General features: G+C 34.4%; 1 protein-coding gene across 3 annotated transcripts in view; it reads left to right on the top strand.

The window, feature by feature from the left end:
- TTBK2 (tau tubulin kinase 2) overlaps window positions 1-21,460 on the top strand; it is an 82,162-nt gene that overhangs the window by 21,169 nt on the left and 39,533 nt on the right. For all 3 annotated transcript variants that reach the window (XM_040067272.2, XM_040067270.2, XM_040067271.2), the window contains exons 2-6: window positions 1,117-1,276; window positions 5,134-5,281; window positions 10,814-10,887; window positions 11,912-12,052; window positions 13,404-13,508. In XM_040067272.2, coding sequence (XP_039923206.1) covers window positions 1,208-1,276; window positions 5,134-5,281; window positions 10,814-10,887; window positions 11,912-12,052; window positions 13,404-13,508 — 537 coding nt within the window. In that variant the 5' untranslated portion in view covers window positions 1,117-1,207. The remainder of the gene's footprint in view (window positions 1-1,116; window positions 1,277-5,133; window positions 5,282-10,813; window positions 10,888-11,911; window positions 12,053-13,403; window positions 13,509-21,460) is intronic.

Raw genomic sequence — 21,460 nt, 5'->3', positions numbered from 1 at the left:
GAAAGAACATGAAAAAAACCCAAACCAGTTACTGTCATGTCAAACAAATGCCTGTCTTAAAAAGCCAGGTTGTTTAAGCAGCAGAATGTTTATTAAAAAAGCATAATTTAGTCCCAGTAGTAAGATTGGCATTTAGCCACATGGAAGGCCACACTGCTGATTTAAATCAGAATGGTTTTGCCAATTTTGCATGTTGTTTGTGTGTTGATTCAGGGAGAAAAGCATTGTTCACTTGCAGTTATACTATTTTGAAAGCCATGGAAATAACCTACAGCAAATATACCTTTTGAATAGTATTGTCTTTGGATCAGAGCACTTACACAAAGAGTTACATATGTATAATTACACCAGTGTAACAATAAGCACAATTCCAGAAAAGCTCAAAGAATTGAAATAAGCTTTTAATTGGTTGTAGTAGTTGCTGTTACAGATATATTAATCTCCAAAGTGCAATTTTCTATAATGCTATCTATAATCCAATTCAGCAATGATTGCTAAAACCATAAAATTAAAAAAAATAAACTGTCAAAATTACCAAAGACAGGGTTTTTTCCTTACCAAAGACAGCTGTTTATAGCCTGACATAATTGTACTTTAGATGTATTTAATCAGAAATAATCCTAGCTATGTGAAACACATTGTAAAATGTGAAGTAATCTGTATGCAGTGCAGCTGAAATTTAAGTATCTATTTTTAACATTGTAATTTTTGGTTAATATTATTTTAGTGCTGTTATATATTACTAATGATTAATTAAACAATTATTTAATAAGTTATTAATTAGATTTAAAAAGGGATTATTAAAATTAAATTTAAATGTAATTATGCCTTGCAGCAATTTGAAACTGCTTGTGGAATATACCTCTGAAAATGTTTAAGTTCATTAGTTCTGTATTGAGATTGTTATTAGAGATTTGAGAGAGAGCAAGTTAAAAAATTAAGGAAGGATATCCTTGAATTTTTTTCTGTACTGGAAACTGTTTGACTACAATTTCAACATTAGTCGCTGTGGGTTACAGAAACTAGTTAAGGTGCTGGGTGAGAAACACAACTTTTGCTGTATTTCTTGTTATTCTTTTAATCACTGAGATACCATGTTCTGCTCTGTTTCTGCAGTGACTGGTTAAATGGAAGCCATTCCTGGGATCTGGATGGTTTCTACTGACGCAGACTTTGCATAGCAGCTCCATCACTTCAGGAGGTTGCAATGAGTGGAGGAGGGGATCAGCCTGACATCCTCAGTGTGGGAATATTGGTCAAAGAAAGATGGAAGGTGGTGAGTATGCCTTCCTGCAGTTCTATATTTTCTTTGAAACATGTTTTGTGCTTTGAAATTAATTTGAAAATTCTTATGAGATATATTGTGCTTCATACTTACCTTAAATTGTGAATGAGCTTTAAAACTACTTGTTTCTCTTACCCTACTTTAAAGAGAAGTTGAGAGGATTTAAAATGGGTTATTTTTTTTCCTGATAAGGACCTAGGAGAGCTCTTGAATTGCAATGTAGTGCCTGATCCAAGCACAACTGGAAGAGTACTGTTAGTATATTGAACCTGATCAGCCAGTGATTATGCCAGTCCGTTTTGGAGATGCTCTCCCCTGAAACTAGTGAGTTTGTGAGATGTGTTACTTCTTACAAGGAAGATCTTTGAGGACCCTGCTGCTATTTTGTTTGGTGGATTTTATGGCACATATTTATTCTCAGCTGATTTGTATTCATTTGATTGTGTGCCAGCATTGGCTTTACCCTAAATAGCTCCATTCCCTTTTGACATTTGTATCCTTAATTTACATCTTGAGCGAAATAGTATCCATTTGAAGCTATTTCTGCTGGGAGAAACAGGCTGAGTTCTCGTAGTTCTCCATTCCTCTGATCACGTTGGGTTTTTTTACTTAGAATAAATAAGTAAATAAAATTAAAAAAAAAAAAAAAGGCAAAAGAGAAGGTCAGTTCACAATAGAGCATTTAGAGTGTTTGTGTGTGTAGTAGGCTGTGAATGGATTCTGAATTGCTTGCTTGGTATTACTCCCCTATTTCAAGATTTTTAGAACTGTAAGACTGAACAGAGATACAAGTAGAAGGAGATAGAAGATAGATACAATTTCATCAAATATAGAAGCTACAAATTCATCATTAATTTTAAATTCATAAGAGAGAATAATTTCACTGTCTTTGCCCTATCTTTCATTAAATATGCAGGAAGCTGATACTAACTTTCTGTAGGAAACCTTTATATTTCCTTTTAGGTAAATAGAACCTAAATACCTATCTCTGGAATATAAGTATTTGTAAAATACCTTCTTATATTTATTCTCAATACAGCAGTGGAGTAAAACCAGAAAGCATAATCTTGAATCAGATCAAATAGTATAAAATACCATTTTATATACAATAATATACAAAATACAATAGATAAAAACATACTAATATATTGCTATCCACAAAACTACTTAGTTTTCTGATATGCGCAACAGTGGCTGTGTTTTTTTCAGGCTTGTTTTCTTTCCTATGTAATGAGGACTGCTGATGACATAAGTGTCTTCTGGAAAATTTTGAAAGTCGGCTGAAGTTAGTTTCATGTAATTATATATTTTCACTTATATTTTCCAGATCGAATATTTCAGGTAGATGAGTGCCAAGTATTTCCTATGGGTAACTCTTAAATTTCTTACCTTTTGTAGCAAACATGAAGGATTTCTTGATGACTTCTAAGGTGTTAGACTTCCTAAATTCAGGATTTCATGGGACTGTCTCCCAGCGGAAGAAACTGAAATGTGGCTTTTGGATTTTTTTGCTGTTGAGCACCTTGTTCTTTGCAGTTGTGAAAACCATATCTAAAATTTTTGGACATGAACATTTAAAAAAATCATGTTCAATTAAATTTAATTTTAACTGAGATATTATTTAGGGTGATTCCATTTTGAAAAGCAAGCATAAAAAAGACATTATAAAATATTTTTTCCACAGTGACAATTCCCTTTTATAGTGGTGTCTGTTAGCATTTGCTTTTATCCTTTCTTGATGCCTTTCCTCATGCCTCTTTTTTTGTCTTTGAAACATTTATTACACTCCTGACTTGGAGAGGCTTGATTGTAATGATAATTGGTTTTAGATATGTTTAAGAATGCCATTCAATATGTAGTATAAGCAAAGGTACCAAGATAAAACTTGCTGGAAATTGTATGCTTTAGCCTGGAAGCATACAAAGACAGAGAAGTTGAAGAGAGAATGGAAAGAAGGAGTTTGGGGTGTGAGATGCTGCATGCAAAAAGAGAAGGCTGAAACTACTGAAGAAAGTGTGAAATTGTAATGCAGATATAAACAAGGGCAATGCAGTCCTCATCAAGGTAAAAGATGTTGAGCAGATGTGGCAGGAGGTCAGTATGGCTGAGTGCTCAACACCTGTGTGAACTGGAAAGCAAACTGCAAGTGAACAGAAGGTGGGAATAGGGATGGGCTGCCCAAGATTAACACCGAGATATTGCCTCTGTGTGATGAATATATGGGAAAGCCAGAGCTCAGCTAGCAATTGTGACTGGTGAAGGATGTGAAAAGCAACAAGAAAAAATACGTATTCTTTGTTGAATGTGTGGGACTCGGTGACAAAGGACGTGGAAAGTATTTTTTCTGCAGTCAAAGAGAGGTTAATTTGTGCCTGGAACTACTGAGTGATGTAATTATTTGGGTGTATGTTAATGATTCTGATGTACTTTAGCTGAGGATATAAACTGATCTGTTTATTTTATTAGTGATGGTGGTTTTGTTTGATTTAAATTTCTTTTAAGCACACACACAGAGAAACAATGCTTTCAAAGGCAGTCTTTCTTGATCTAGCCATTTCTCAAAGCTGGTAAATGGAGTTAGATTATAACCATGTCTATATTTGTAAGGGAGTGAAGGATGGCTGAGTCACCTCTTTCCTTTTCCTCTCACCTTATTCACCATGTTTTCTCACTGGTGTGCTTGTACTGTGCTGAAAATTCATGTGTTTTCTGTTATTCTTCTTCCTTACTCCTAGAACCTAGGCTATTTAAAAAAATGTTTTTCCTGCTCAGTCAAGGGTCTGATGGTGTGGGTTAGGACACATTGGATTACTTTTCAGAATCTGAAGATAGGTCAGCATATTGCTGCCCACTAGAACCCCAGACTGTTTAGATGACATTTTATACAGTGTAGTCATATAATGTTAGCAACTGTGTGTTTTCAGGTGACATTTAGAAAACCATGTCAGTCTTAGGGTAAGTTCTTTTTGTCTCCTTTTCTCTTTTATCACCTTTAGAATGTTAGCCACAGGAGGCATTTTGTGAAACAACATTGACATTTTTGATGTTGAAAACCAAAGAAGTGTCTGCTCCCCATGACCACCTAAAGCAGAGTGAAAAAACACCTATTCATATTTGCTCTGAATGTAGTGCAAACTAATTATTATGCCATGAGCATTCTTTTTACCTCTTCCTTGCACAGATGAAACTTTCAGTGCTGCAAGTTTCTTGAGTCTATCTGTTAATAAGAATGATATCGGTGAATTGTAAATGAATGTGTGTAACATCTGAGATGTATATTCAAAGATAATCTTAGCCATTTCTTATAATTTATGATTTAGCTGCTGTGTGTAAGTCATTCCATATAGTAGAAAATACTGTCTCTTTTTAGGAAATCCAAAAACTTTTATAACTTTATACCTTTATTATTCAGTGTGTTTGGAATCCATCAGATTCTCTCTTCTTCCATCAGAAGAGAGAAAAAGATGGCATATTTAAAAAATGTCACAGTGCATTTGTATTTGAAGATCTCTGGGCTGTGTGTGACTATTTGAGGAAAGACTTTATTCAGCATGCTGACTTTGCCCAGATTCACGCTGGGAATACTACTGCACTCTTCTGTTATGCTATATACAATAGCGCAGATGGGGATCAGGTGTGTTCCCTTCCAAATTGTGGTTAGCCATACCTTGGTCAATTATTCAGTAGCTCTTTTTTGTACTGAAGGATATAATTATTATTTTAAAATCTATTTGTAATACAGCAGCATTTGCAGTATGACAGGCAGAACAAAGATGTACTGCTGTTTTATTTTCTTTCTTCTCCCCTCTTTAAAATATGTTTTTGTTCTTTCTTTTACCCCAATATAGTTGAGGAAAATAGGAGGTGGAGGTTTTGGAGAAATTTACGATGCACTGGACTTGCTTACTCGGGAAAACGTTGCACTGAAGGTCGAATCAGCTCAGCAGCCAAAGCAAGTGCTGAAAATGGAAGTAGCTGTGTTGAAGAAGCTGCAAGGTAGGTCTGTACCTGGGATATGTGAGAAGTAGAATGTCAATGTATCTTCTTTAATAAGATCATTGTAATTATAATAATATTTTCAGTAAATATTTCCTATATTCTGCTTGTTCTTGGTAAATGGTTATTAAAAGTGGAATAGAAGCTCTTTCAGATTCTGAAAGTTTAGCTACAGTGAAGCTTTTGTTTGAAATGAGATGACATGAAAATAAAGAGAACAACAAAAATAATTCAATTGCTGCAACAATCTTGATTTAGATTTACTTTATTCCATATCTTCCCTTTGTTTTTTGCTCTAGATTTTGTTGTTATTCTTGTTTTTATTTTTTTCTTCTAAGATGGCCATTTTTTTCTGTACTATGTAGCGTTGAATATTTGAAGATTCTTCACATAGGATATGCAATAAGAATATTTTTTTCTTTGCTTTGCAGGTATTGATGAAAATTCAAATATTGAAATGGGAAACATACTTAAAAAAAAACCCAAACCCACAAAAGTCCAAACTTTAAAGTACTATAACTTGTATGAGAAAACTACTGGCATATAAAATCCTGAAATACTTCCAGGGTTCAAGTTCTTGAATCAGATTTTGAATAGTCACAATTTCTGTACCTTTAGATACTTTAATGAAGCTATCAATACAGAGAATATGCAATGGCTTATCTTCATTTCTTTTTACAATAAAAGATTTCAGAAAGGAAGTGACTTTTTCTATAAAAACTATTATTTTTAATCTGGAAGATTTTGAATAATACATGCTTTCCTGTCAGTAGCCCAATTTTTCCAAACTCTTAGTTTGGATAAAACAAAGTCTGCATGACATATGGTGCTGCCTAATGTGCTGTAAAGGTCACACTGCAGCAGGAATCGACAGCCTCTATAGATTTAAGAGGGCAAGCATGTCACATGTTTAAATGTTAATAAACTGTTCCTATGCTTCTCTGTTTCAAGGATTTCACTAAAACATCTAGTATTATATAGCTGAGCAAGGAGATTTTCTTTGAATTTTGAAGTTTCTAGTCCAGAGATGAATAGTAAATTTCAGTATTGCCAATTGAAAGTCTGGAAAAACATTTGTCTGAGTTCTTGAAAGAACTTATCCTAAAGACAGTGAGTTTTGAAGTACAAAATACTCTATAACTCGTGGGGTTTATAAATGCTCAGAATTATTTTTTCCAAGAGTTTGTGGGTTTTTGTTTTTTTTTTTTCTGTACACATGAGCTTGATTCTATTTTTACAAACCCCGAAGTCTTTAAAATGGTATATATGAAACAACTGAATGGTAAGGAAATTATTAGATCTGAAAGAGAACACTGTAATTTGGTAGCACTACAATGCCAATGTATTTATGAAAACATGACTTTATATAGGACTGTGTGACTGGAGTGCATTTTAACTTTCTAAAATAGTGGAATTTCAGTTATTAGAAAAGGGATTTTTCTTAGTCAAAATTTTTATATCTTTTGGAATATTTGTGGGAAAAAAATTGATGAAATAATAATTTATGTGTGAAAATTTACCATAGGGCCTTACAGAAGTTTTACTCTCAGAGGAATAGTTAGGAACTATCATTCCAAACAGCCCAAGTCGTCCTGCAGAAGAGTCCATTGAATCATGGGAAAGATCTAGATAAAAAGAATAGAACAATGAAACATCTGAACAACAGATCCACTGAGACAAATAATCCACAAAATATATAATCCAAATATTTCTGTTATTTATTTTCTCAGTCTTATTTCTCTGAGCAAATAATAAATAGAAGCTTTTATATAACTGAAACCCCGATTTTATATGAGATCTTTAGAAATAACACTTTTGACAATCTTTCTTATGAGAAAACAATCTAAATGCGTTATTAAATTTTATATCTCGTTGCTCTCTTGGGGAAAAAAAGAGGTTGTTGGTGATGGTAACACTAGAGGAGACCTCCAGTCATTGTTGTGGAGGTTTACACTTCACACTGTTGCTGCTCTGGTTTTAGACAGGGGATGTTGTAGGTGATCGGTGAAGCAAACATGGTGGAGAGATGGGCCTTGAATGATCTCAAATGAACCTTTTGCATATATTGTGATTTATAATTACAACAGATACAGTACTTTGGTTTTACATGCACCTTTTTTTTATCCATACCTGGAAGGTTTTTTAGTAAATAAAGTTATGGTAGAGACCATTTTATGTTTTATGGAAACTCTTTGCTCCTAGGATCCATTTGTATTAATTTCTTTACCTTCACAAGTTTTCAGTATGGAAGAGCTAAAAATTTGAAGCATAGGGAAAATCAAGAAAAGTGGATGAGAATGGGGAATAGAAAACAACTTTATAATTGTTTTAAAAGATTTTTTATTATTATTCTTAAATGCTTTGTTAATCCTGTAGAAATTACTCTTATTTTTGACAATATTTTTCTTTTCATGTAGATTCAGACCAGATGAAACTGTAAACAGTTATTTCAGGATATTTTTGTAGCAACCTTCTATTATCATATGTCCTTTGAGACCAACTTTTACCTTGTTCTTCTATCCCTTTTTGGTGTGTGTATATGTATGTGTATACATATAATTACTCTCCTTTTCTCAAAGGGCCTTGGTTCTTTTCTTGCAAGGCATTCTAGTTACATTGGACATAGACAGGAAGGAATAGAATTGTCATGAAAGTCCTTTTTCTTTCAAATATTTGAAAAGTTTCCTCTGTTTGTAATGAAAGACAATGAGCTTGCAGTGTTGGTGAGGATTTTCTTGATAGGTGGATCTGATTTTTAAAAAATACTGCACAGCTTGTGGAATATTATGAAGAAACAGGCTTTTAGAAGAGAATAAATAAACAGGTGTACTATGTCTAGAGTAGATCAGCTCTTCCAGTCTACACTGGGCCTAGGCACATTCTTGGGGTTATAAACATGCTTTTGAATGTATCTGTATTAGAATCTTATTTCACAGAGACTGTGAAACTGAAATAAGAATAGCTGTTGGCAGAAGTGCAGGGATGCACTATTTCTTACCATTCTTTGCTTTCAGAAACTTGTAAAATTAAAACAGTGTGGTCATTATTGCGGGGGTAAAATGAGTAATAACTATGTGGTATAACGAGGTATATAAAAGTAGTAACTTTGTATATGGTACAGTGACTAATGAGAAACTTCAAAGAAGTTCTTTTTAAGACTCTGAGCTAGCAAAACATGCTGGAATATGTGACTAATTGTATGACTTCTCTTAATTGTGAAGGAGGACTAAGCTCACTGATACGGCCATTTATTACAGCTGAGTCATCAATTACATCTTAATTTTTTTTCTCCCTGCTCTCTCCTAATTATTGTTGCAGAATATTTTTTAACTCTTTAGGTTCCTTATTTATATTTTTTTTTAAAAGAAAAGAAATCTGCTGCAACAGATGGTTGTTTTGTTAAACCATGTTGTTAGGCCATCTGTTCCCACAGTCAGATGGGAGAAGACAGATTTATCACATCTCACTCAGTGAGAGTGGGACTCACTCAGTTGGTTTCTGTCTCACACAACCTTACAGACTTCTCCCTCACTCATTTACAGCTCTGGAACGTAATTTAGTGATGGGCTGTGTGTGGTGTAGGCTGCAAAGCTGCTGTAGTGCTACGCTGCAGCAGCCTGAGGAATGGCACACACGCTTAGCACCCTCCCTAGGAGATTTTTCAAGGGCAGCCCTGTTCCCTGCAGCCTATTGCTGTCATGTTCTCCCCCTGCAGCCCAGCAGTGTAGCTCACAAGTGTAAGAAAATACTGTTTTCCTGCTGAGGAAAAGGCTGTAGTAGGTGTGTATAGCCTCACTGGAGTGGTGGAGGATCATTCTGTTCAAATAAGGTATTCAGGCTCTACTTCTGCCCTTCCTCTTTCCTCAGCTTTATATAAAAGTTTCTAGGGAATTTACCATACAAATTGAGTTGGTACTTCAGTCAAAATGGGGTTTCTCTGACCAAACTGAGTTTTGGACATTTACTGAATTTGTCAGATAAAATCTGACAAATATGTTTTTCTCTGAAGATGTTCCTTCAGAATACCCACAAATGGCTGTAAAATTAATCATAAATATTTGATATGAGACTTCATTAATGGAAATTGCAGCAATGAATACGCAGAATTTCATCTTGATAAATTTGCTACTCATCCTTTTTCTTCATAAAATTATACTGTCTGTAATATTGCCTGTCTTACTTGAACAAATGGGTGGAAGGAAAAAGTGGAGGAAAACCAGTGATACTTAAAGTTTAGCACTTATGTATTTTCAGAAATGTAGAGATTTCTTTTTAAATAAATTATTTTGATGAATCCTGTAAGATTTTCTTTGTTTAAAAGGGCCTGCCTACCTATTTTAATTGGATGTGGCAGGCAGCTTCCTGACAAAGCAAGAAACAGGCAACCACTTTTCTGTCAAGTGAATTGAAAATATTTAGAAGCTGTAGGGTGAAATTTTAGGGTTTTGATGGAGCTACAAGGGCAGCAGTAGCAGATCTCTTCAGATCTGTAGCTAGACATTATGGCGTTTTGAAAACAGTAATGAACGGGGAGAGAGTTCCCTGTTGGTGACATTCTTGTAATCCTAAGTGTAAAGAAATTCATGACAGAAATATTACAGGATAAATTTTACACAACTTTAGCAACCACTTGAGATCATCAGCTTTCTGCTGGCTGTAGCTTCCTTTGGTGTGAGAAAGGAAGGTAAATGGCCTGAGGAACTTTAATCCTACAGTTCTCTGTTCTGTCATAGATTGGGGCAGAGTGGGATCATCAGGGATCCCAGCTTTTCTCCAAGTCCATGAACACTGGTACCAGAATCACAAGAGGGTTGCATTCTCTTTCTGTTTCCAGCTGCAGCCCTTGGCTTGCCTTTTTCTTTGTATTTAGCTGGGGAATCTTCTGTTTTGACTTCCAGCTGCAGGATAGTAAGGAGATTATTTTTGACCTGTCTTCTCCACAGTTTGCTTCTAGGACAGGAGGAGGCTTTAAAGAAAATCAGCTTAAAGAGAACACTGATTTTTTTTTTTTTTTCTGTTTCAGTATACCTGAGCTGAATTTATCTTTTGTAGCTAAACAGCAGGGATTGTGTTCTAGAGAAAGATATTAATAAATTGGATTAGTTGAATTACATTTTCTACAATTTTTTTAATATAAAACATAACTCAGAAGTAATATCACTGTTTTCTTTCATCATGGCAGCTGCAATTATAGAAAAGAGCATGGAATATCGTCTGTTGGCTGGGAATATTGTCTATTACAAACCATTAGATTTATAAGAAAATAACCTTTTTCAGTCCAAAATGCCTCAAATTTGTGGACATTTAGGCATGCTATTGTGCATGTTTTCTTATGGAAGAGTGAGAGCTGTGGTTTGGAGAAAGCTTCTGTTTAATTGCAGGTAGAATTAACTTTGGTTTTATTTCTGTTGAACTGCGTGAGGCTTAGTTTAATATTTTACATGTTTTCCAGTAATTTCCTACATATTTACATAAATAAACCACAGAATTTCATTATTATTATTATGGCTAATTTGCTTTTTTTTCTCTTAGGAAAAGATCATGTGTGTAGATTCATAGGATGTGGACGAAATGACAGATTTAACTATGTGGTCATGCAGTTGCAGGTTAGTGTATCAAAGTGCTCAATGTCTGCTTGTGTGTTTAGGTTTATTAGCCAAGTGTATATGAAAATACCAGTAAGATTTTAAAAGATGCTAAACAAACAAACAAAAGACTCCCCACAGATCGCAAATGCATTGTAGTAAGTGAACCTAAATTGAGCATATCCTTGTATCTTTTTCCTTTTATATCCTTTCCATAATTCTCTCTAAAAGGAGAAAGCTTACATTCTGAGAAAGACATGACTGTTGGAAGAGTGAAATATGATGCCTTCTGAGATATTTTACATTCCTTTTAAGTCTTCATTTGAAAATAGTCTAAAATATATTATGTTAATCTCTGCATTTTGTTGGCTTTTTTTATAAAAGTAAAAAATTACCCTATGCAAAAAAACCACTTAATTGTACTGAAAGACTTGTTCGTTTAAAAGGGGATGAAATAGGTGATTAGCATTTAAAATTATAGGATTAATGTCCTTTGTCATCCTGGTGAATATGAATGCTGAAAAAGTGTGTTCCAGTTCATACTGTTGTTCATCTGTTATTTTAGAAGAATAACAGTTCTGTGATATCATGGGGTATGCTGCATTTCCCACATAATATATTTTTCATCTGTTTGATATAACGTGTAATTAAATTATGTACTTTTCCTTAAAATAGTGAGTGTGAAGAAGTCTTCATGAGCATTTTCTCAGTGACCTTTTTTTGGGTGTAACACAAATACAGTTTTAAGTGATAATGTTTGTACTGTTTGTCTTCTAATAGGGATTGGTTTGATCCATGTTTTTAGGAAGAGGAAGTTACTAAAGTTCATATTTTCAAAAACAAATTCTAAGTTTAGTGTTGGAAATGCTTGGGGACATAACAGCCCTTACATTTAAATGAGATGTGTTACCCTTGAGTGTGAAAATAGGTATTGGGGGTATTAGATGGTTAATCATGAATAACTAAAGAAGTAGGAAGACTTGACAGCATCTGTGAATCTTGGTATTAGTATTTTTTAATGAAAATGTCCTTTTAATTTTATCAGGGTCGGAACCTGGCAGACCTGCGTCGTAGCCAATCTCGAGGAACATTCACCATTAGTACCACTCTGCGGCTTGGGAAGCAGATTTTGGAATCTATTGAAAGTATTCATTCTGTGGGATTCCTGCACAGGGATATAAAACCAGTAAGTCTGCCCATTAAATCAAAACAGGCAAGTAAGATGGTCATTAGATGGCTGCGTAAGTAAGAAAAGGCTCTATACTAGATGCTAAAATGCAAAAATGAGAAGGGATGGAAAATTGAATGTTTAATCATCAGATAGGGCAGATTTTTTTCTATTTATTAATGTTGGACTGCAACAACTGAAATTTTGGTCTTTTTCGTTGTCTCCAGTTCAGGTCTCCTTGCAATTTGCTGTAGATAAAACTTCCAACTTTTATCTTTAGCATCATATAGCCAAGAGTATTTGTCATGAGATATGACATAATGTGCTTGACTAATGGCAATTAATATTGTCATATAATAAATATAAAGGAATACATACTAACTGTAGAGTGTCTCTGTAAGTCCTTCAATAGCAATTTTAATATATTTAATATATTTTTGACAAACAAGGAAATGAAAGACAGACTGTATGAGAAAACTGTTGTTTTATTGTGCAATTCTTATTAGATCTATTGTTAATATGTCAGTATGAGGAGAGTGCCTTCCTGATGGTATCACGCTTTTGTTCTGTTTTCTATTTTTTTAAATTTATTCCTGAAGTTCAATCACCTATTTTATTCCTGAAATTGAATCACAATATTTTTAATATTGCTTTGTATGACAAATATCGTTAGAACTCTGAACTGTCAGAATTTGTAAATGAGGAAAAATAAGCAAATCTTTGTGTTTTCTAATAGATGCAAATATGGTTGGTTATAGCTGATATGTATTGCTAAGTTTCCTGTCAGCTGAATGATGCTTACATAAAACTTCCAACAAGTTTCTGTACATTAGGAAAATTTCATTTGCACCACTTCTTCCTGGCAACTTTTTATAAAACTTGTATTTTCCCTTAACCATCCCCATTTAAGCCTTAATTTATTAGGAAAAGGGCATAGAGGCAGTGAATGTCAAGTGAAATTGCTAAGAAAGAATTAACTGGAGCTAACTGTGCTTTGTGCCAAACCCAAATCTTTAAATCCTTTGTTGTTTGTTTTCCTTGTGACCAATTAGGCAATGCTGAAATTCTGTGAGTAGGTGACATGATTGAAAAATTCTTGCTAAAAATGAATATATCCTAAGGGATAAAGTAAGGTGACAATCTCTTTGGACAATATAAACCACTGTTGAGAATTGCTAAGTTGGATGCCTGTTTCTCTTAACAACGTTTTCTTCAAATTTATTGGGAGTTCAGTAGAAGTGAAAACATGGAAGAAAGGCTAGAGAAATAAAATATTAATTTTCTGATTGTGTTATTGCATTAATATGTGAACATTTTGGAACCTGTGTGTATTCATCTATTATGTGTCTGTATTTGTTTTTCTTCCTAGTCGAACTTCGCAATGGGACGTTTTCCGAGTACCTGTAGGAAGTGTTTTATGCTGGATTTTGGCTTAGCACGGCAGTTTACCAACTCATGTGGGGATGTCAGACCAGTAAGATTTTTTTCACAGTTGAAATCTGAATTCTTGAATGTGGTAGTATGCTGTCTTTTCTTCTGAAGAAGTGTGGGAGTTGCATTGAACTGGTAACTGTTGTAAGCTTGATCAGCATCCCAGATCAGAAATGCCATGTGATTTATCAATTATGTTAAAAGACTGGCAGTAGGGAATGAGTCAGGTTTCCGGTTTTTGGCTTGAGACAGAGGTGTACATCTAAGATATTTTGGGATAATCTGTCATTTGGTTTGGAAAATCAGGTGATAAATAGGTCTTCACTTAATAACAGAGTAATCTCTTAATAAAGAGGGGCAAAAGATCATTTCAGGAAATTACGGGAAGGAGTATTTTGAGGGACAATTTTACATAATGAAAATGTGTTCAAGCTTTATTAATCTGGCCCAACAATATAAATTCTACATGGTGGGGACAATACTAGGAAGCAGGTATTTGGGGTACATGTAGAATTAAATTATAGAATGGAAGTTGATAAGGATCCACTAATTGGTGGGAAAAGCCTTCTCTGGGGATGGAAAAGATCAGAAGAGAGAAAAATGAGTGTGGGAAGAACAAAAACTGCTGGGGCTGATGTAGGCTGTTAAAAGAAGGAAGGATGAAACAGAGGTAAGTAAATAAATTATTGGAGAGAGGAAGACGAAAATGAATTAATGGCATAGAAAAGAATTGATTACTGCAAAGCAGGGTAATTAGAATTTAATTGTAGGGATACTCTAATCATCAAGCAAATACCTTTAGCAGGATGCAAATTTAGTATATTTATGAGATTCATAGTCTGCAGTTTATTGCTTTTTGAAGGTGTAGTACCAAACATTTTGTTGGCTATTGTCTTAGAGATAGCTGAAGTAAGTACTAGCATCTTTTTGTTTTTTAATTGAGACAAAGAATAAATTATTCTTTTTGAATGTAAACCTAACTTCATACAGCCATCAATTTCTGTGTCTCTGTTTACATGGTGAAAATAGAAAGTGAAGGTGTCAGCTGTGGTACAGAAATAGAAAACCTTGAGGGACAAAATGTGAAGGACATTTGCATTCTTAACATCATCAGTACTGCACCCAGCTCTTAGGCAATTGTCAGCACTCCTGTTTTAAAGTGAACCTTAACCACAACTGGGTTTTGAGGTACTATTAAATTTAATACAAAGAAAGCAAAATAAAATAAAAAAAAGAAGCCACTGGTCTTTGCTGTTAAAATGGTTAACCTTTAAAAAGAATTTTAGGTCATAGCTCTTTAAAAATCCATAAATTCAACCATCATGTATTATCACAGGCCTGAGTTTTGTGGTCTTTTATTTATGTGAATTGCAAATTATAAAGAACTGAATTTTATTTGTTTTACAAAGAAGATAATATAATGTGTATGGAAGCTGAGGTGACAAAGCTAGGGAGTAACCGAATTAAAAACCTATCCATAAGAAGGTGGCATTCATATAAAACATTTTCATCTAAAACATCGGTGTTTGTCTACTCAGTATACAGCAGCCTAAAGAATTGTTCAGATTAACAGCCAGTCCTCTGTATCTGATGATTTGGACTCAGCAAAGATACTGATATAGAAGTTGAAGGTGAAAATTCCTTTTTGCCCAATTTGGTACTTAGTTTAGAATGTGGGATTTCTTTGTTGAGAGTGTCATGACTAGGAGTTGAAATGTGTTCAGAAGAAAATGTTTTGATTGTGGAATTGTTGTATTTTTGGTAAAAAAGGCTTTTTAGGTCAAGGGGAGAGCTACCCTATGACTGCATTCCCCCATCTCCCCACCTTTCTCCTGCTCTTCCTCGTGACTAGATTTTAGGTCATTCTTGAGGGGTTATTTAAATAAAATTAAGAGCTTTGTCAGAGTTCTCATTGTCATAGGACATTTTAGCATGACCTTAATTTCAAGTGTCTATATTTCCTATATTTATTTGAAACCAAGTAAAAAAAATCAAAATTACATTCCTTTGACATTAAGTAGGCTTAAAGTATTTTACAGTATTTACTTACTCTCAACATTAACAGAAATATTCAAATCCAGAGGTGACAGAGTATCCACCAAAATTTTCTGAGGCTTTACTCATGCTCTTTACTGGTGACCTGTCAGTAACAAAAATTGTCTTTGACTTCTGCTACAGCAGAAGATACACCAGCTGCTGTACAGTCTGACCCTTAGAAAAACGCTGTGAAAGCCATTGTGAATGCAAATGTCTAGATTTTTTTATTGTCTAGGGAAGCAGTTACAAATCTGTTCACATCAAACCAGGCACATATTATTCCATATCAGGTGTTTTTGTACAAATCAGCTAAGTGCTGCTTCCTTTCCTTCAGTGCTCTCAGGTTCTGAGGATTTTCAAGCAAATGAGATTTTATCTTCAAGTTTCGCTTTAAGGTGCAGGTAGTGTCCTAGAAATGTAGTTTAAGAAGCTAAATTCTTAAAAAAAAACCCAACACAAAACCCACCACAAAACCAAAACAAAACCTACCACAAAACCAAACCGAACAATAGCCAATGAAATTATGGAACATCCTTCCCCCTCTCCCCCCTGAAACAAACAAACAAATAAACAACCAAAAACAATCTTGCACAGAATACTTCAAAAAAATGTGTTGGTAAATAACAAAGTGGAGTACTATATCCATTTTGAAAGCTTTGGAAGTTCATTGTACTTCAATTACATACAGGGGCAGAAGATACAAATTTCTTGTACACTCATATTTTCATTTGGGTTTTTACTTGTGAAAATTTAGAAATGGTTATGCATTTGAATTACATGGTGTTTCTTCTAGTAAGATTCTGGATTATCTAGATTGCTGAGAAGCTAGAGAATAATTCCATATTATTCTGCCTTACCTCCTGTCATCTTGGCAGAAGAATTACAGATTGTTAATTTCTGTATTTGGAAGAGAACATTGTTTTTATAATGCTGAAATAGTGGAAGCTGTATCCATTAAATGCTTTTTAGGATGGGGAAAAGGAGTATGATAGTTTCAAGAACTAAAAGAGCAATGAAGGCCATTTGGACCCATGGACTCCTTAAAGATGGATTGCTTATATAGTGTCAATCTCCTTTTCAAGTAAATGCTATTGTAGCAAACATTGGTACAACTTTAAGAAATAAGACTCAGAAGTGGTCCACAGATAGTCTTGACTAAAACTGGCGCTGGTCTTTTTTGTTTGGCCCAGTGCCTCTCATGATTTAGGATTTGTGCTGGTAACTACTGAATAATCCCTTGACTGTGTGTATTTATTATAAATAAGAGACTGTATACTGGAAGTTGTTCAAGAATAGTTACTGAACACGACATTCAGAATAAAATTTGGACTAAAATAAGACCACCCATTAAATTTAAATGATTGGCAGCATCTCAGTCATCTCCAGAAAATTGTGAAATTGATCTGGTTTTTGTTTTAGTTAAAGAGCGCGAAGATACATTATTTATTCAACAGTTCCTTGACACACCTCTGTTTAAAGTGACACAGGTTAAAGCAAAGTCCAAGGACAACTAGAACATGTTTGTGAGTACAGTATTAAGTGGCAGCGGATTTCATGGAAAATAATTAAATAGTACAGAAAACTTCCAGGGAACTCTTTGATATCTTAGGGCACAGTATCATGCATATAATAAATAATTGGCTAAAATATGTTAACCGTTCTAAACAGACTCTCTTCCATACCTGACTAAAACTGTTGACATCCCTGCGCTGCAGGGTAATGGTCCACGTCATTTTGTTAAATGTACTGTTCAGTCGCTCTTTCATCCTGTTGAGAAGCATTTTGTCGCTGGCATTTACCTTATGCTATCTCTTCTCAGTAATGGCCTCTCTCAGTGCTGAACAGTACATTACACAGGGATATGATTAGCTGAGGAGTACATGTGTGCACCTAAACAAGGAACAGAGTATTTATTTTTCCTCTTGAAATATTTTTCATTTTCTTCAGAGCTTTTTGAAAAACATGTTAATAAGTTTCTGTGTAATAGTCCTCTGAGGTTTTTATACATTGATAAACTTCAGAGGAGACTTTTTCTATGTTGTCCCTTAAAGTGAATGCACCATTAGCTTGCAAAATAATTGTTTGGAACAAGGAAGTGATAAAAAGTTGCTTTTCCTCCTCATCAATTGCACAGAAGCTATTAATGATGTATTGGACACTTCTGCACCAATGCTTATAAAGCAAAGACCTGTGTGTGCTCAAATTTGGCATTAGAAGTTCCCAGGATCAAATGTCTGTAACTGGGCAATCCTAAAATAATTCATTTTTAAAATTAGTTTTTTCATTGTTTGTCTAACAAAGGCATAAAGTAATGAGAAGAATCACTGAACTCACAGAATTGTACAATGGCTCGTGTTGAAAGAGACCTTAAAGATCACCCGGCTCCCACTCCCTTGCCTAGACCAGGTTGCTCAGGGCATATCCAACCTGGGCTTGAACACTTCCAGTGATGGAGCATCTACAGACTCACTGGACAACCTGCTCCAGTGCTTCACCATTCTCTGAGGAAACAATTTCTTCCTAAGAAAGCAAAACCCTGTCCAATTTTTCATTGTTACCAGCTTTTGGGACCAGCCTTCTTAACAGCCACCTCTCTCTGCTTCTCTTCAGCAATTCATGTGAAGATGCAACAGCTGGGATTGTAAGGCATTAAAAATACGTAGTACATTCGTACTGAACTCTTTGTAAATTAGGAGGAGGGCATACAATGATCAAGAAATCGTAAGCAAAGAAATGTTTTAAAAATCTAATGTGTACATCTTTGAATTTATTTGAATAATGTTGTTGCATTGATTTTGTGTTTTGCAGTTAGCAAAATCAGTTCTGCTATTATGACACAAATAAATGTAAAATAAAAAGCAAGAGATATGTATGTGGTATAATTCAGCTGCTAAATAGAATGCAGTAAGCTCCTGAACACAGTTGAAAATTATTTTCTGTGAGGTTTTTTTGTTTCTAATAGAAAAAATATTTATTAATAAATAAATATAAAACCAAATATTAAGTTTTAAAAATAAATAATGATTCAAAACTAGGAAGAGAGAACTGGACTAGATTTTTGGAATCTTACTGTCTCTTCCTGTGATAGTCTGCTTCTGCCATTCCATGTCTATTAAGTTAAATTTTGCATATTTTCCTACTGGAAAAAAAGAATTTTTCTAAGGAACAAATATTTTTGATCTATATTATCAAGTTTTCTTCTCTAAATCTGCACCAGACAGACAACATTGCATATAATTTTGGGAATAGGTGAGGTTTGCAAGATTTCCTTCAAATTCTGAGCTAAGAATTTGATAGTTAATAACTTTTTAAAAAATGGACTGCTTAAGAAAAAAAATCTTGTTTCAGTAAATGGATTTCTGTTGAAGAGTCTAAGATGAATTATTACAGCATTATATTTTCTTTATAACTTTCAGTTCTATAGGAAAGAAATTATTGTCTAATATCGCAGTCAGTCAATACAAGCTGTAAATATATAAAATCATTCTTAAATAGGCTATATGTACTCTTCAATTTTCTCTGTCATGTACTAGTAAGTCAACAAAGACTAGAGCCCAATTTTTTTTTCCTTTAATACCAGGAGAAACTGTAGAAATTTTAGGTTTTTATTTCACAATATCCTACATGAAAATGGTTATTTGCTGAAGGGACTAAGTCAAGACCCCTTTGTTTAATTGGTTTACAAGCAGTATGCATGAGTTGAAAGAATTAGGACAATCATTTGAGGTTCTATTTCTGAATTAGTAATGCTTTTATTATAGGGAAGAGATAGGAGTTAGTTTGGTGAAGTTTGTGGAGACTTATTTTTAACAGAGAGATTAAAATAACTGTTAGACTGTTGGGTGTCAAAGGTTTTCTAAGTGGATTTATTTCCTAGCAGTAATAACACCTACCAGTGTCAGACCTGTGCAAGTGTAATGAGACAGCAGTGTTACACCTACTAGTGTAACATTAATTATTGTCTGCTAACACCTCCTTCAAGGACACAGAGACAGATTATGAAGGGCACAAGCTTATAATGCATATATGTAGCATTTTCAGAATCCACTGAACATGATCCTTGCAAGTTTGGTCATTTTACTGACAAAGTAATGAAGGAAATCAGTGTTACAGAGACAGACAGCTAGTGTCTCGTGTGTAGTAGTACAAGGTGAAAAGGGCAGGTGGTGAATTTATGCAAAAGATGAAAACAAGAGCATTATCAATTGAAATAGTGACAAAAGTAGAATGGATGTATGAATTTCATGCAGTGTGACATTGTTTTGTAACAGCTCAGTGGAATAATCTTGGGATAAAATAATTAAATCAAAAACTTAAGAAAATCATGTGTGATTTTATTTGAGAGGAAGATTCTTTATGATCTGGAGTTAGGGTTTTGGGGTGAAAAATAAATCCAAATACACAATATCCTGCCTGAAGAAATAGTTTGATTAATAGCTGAGATATGAAAAATGGTGATGATAGAATACTTTGTTAGGGTATGTTGGTTTTCTTCTCCTTTCCTGCTGTGTGCAGAACAGTGGTATCATATCCAGATAATCATTAAACAATTTAACTTGAGAATTTAAATTAGACATTCTGAAAGGTACTTATAGCTGTTCTATATTCTGATTCAGCAGTTCTTTTATTATCTATAGAGCTCATAGATGCTCAGGGCAATGGGCTGTAATAGCCTTATATATATAAAAAAATTTTTTTTTTTCTATTGATTTTTGATCTTGTTTTTAAAAGAAATTATTCTGTGAATGGTGAAACTTACAGTTTTTCTGTTGTTTTGTGTACTGCTTCCCTTATGCCCTCTAAATTTCTTAGTATTTTCAGTTTCATACTATAGCTTACCTTTCTGATCAGTACCTAGATGCATTTCTGAGACTAGGTTTGTATTTACATGCCATCTAAAATTAATGCTGGTTGACCAGCTGATTGGTGTCTCTTAAGATGGATGTGACCCATTTTAATTGAATTTTAACTATCTGTCTTTATGTCAGTGTACTAATTTGGGTTCTGTCTTTAATCACCAATTTTCATTAAATTTGCAGGAAATGAAAGTTCTTGAGAGCTGTCCTATTTGTTTGAGGTTAAAAGCTCTTGTGGTGCAAAGACAGATGGTTTGGTCCAGCAAAATTTGTTTTCTGGTGAAAATTGAAGCAAACAAAAAGCAAACCTGAAACTCTGGTTTCCAGTTCTTTCTGAGCTATGGGCTAAATTCTCTGCTGACTTATGAAAAAATATTTTGAATCATTTAAAAGAAGGAAAATGTGCTGTTTTATTGTTGTGGTTTGACCTCAGCTGGCAACCAAGTACCACAGAGCCTCTTGCTCATTTCCCCCACCGCCCTCCTGCCCCAGTGGGATAAGGAGGAGAATTGGAAAGAAGGTACATTTATGTACATTAGCTTCCTTGAGACTTTTTGCTTTCCATCCATAGCTGAAGTGAGCTTACTACTGAAACAGTGTACTTCTGGATTTATGCAACTCTTTAATATATGATATCATCTAAAATACTAAATTCGATGTGTACAAAACATAGAAGAATTAAGGGCTCCATTCTCCAGTCTGCTAAGTGCAGAACAACTGTAAAATTTTTACTTACAGAGATAAATAAAACAAAATAAATCTTCCCCTGTGGGAAAATTATTTGCCATAGCATAGCTGGTTCATATAGATAGTCTTGCTCTTACAGTAATTTCTGTTTCAGCTCCTGGAATAACAGGAAGAAGAAAGATTGCACAGGGCAAAGCAAATACACACATAGCAGACTTATCCCCTGGATTTTTCACTGCAGTAAGTTTAGGTTTGTGACAGACATTAGTAGGTTGTTACCCTCTTCAGCCCAGCAGACTTTTTCTCTGCTCATAAATCGGCTTTGGAATGATTGTAGTCTTTAGTTAATGCATCACATTGGCTTAGTACTCCAGACTGAAAACTGAGTAGCTCAGGAAAGTTTTGTGTATCAAAT

This window comes from Hirundo rustica, chromosome 6, assembly GCF_015227805.2.
Source record: "Hirundo rustica isolate bHirRus1 chromosome 6, bHirRus1.pri.v3, whole genome shotgun sequence".
NCBI lineage: Eukaryota > Metazoa > Chordata > Aves > Passeriformes > Hirundinidae > Hirundo > Hirundo rustica.
Note: the sequence above shows the minus strand (reverse complement) of the source record. Positions and strands in the feature narration are given on the sequence as shown.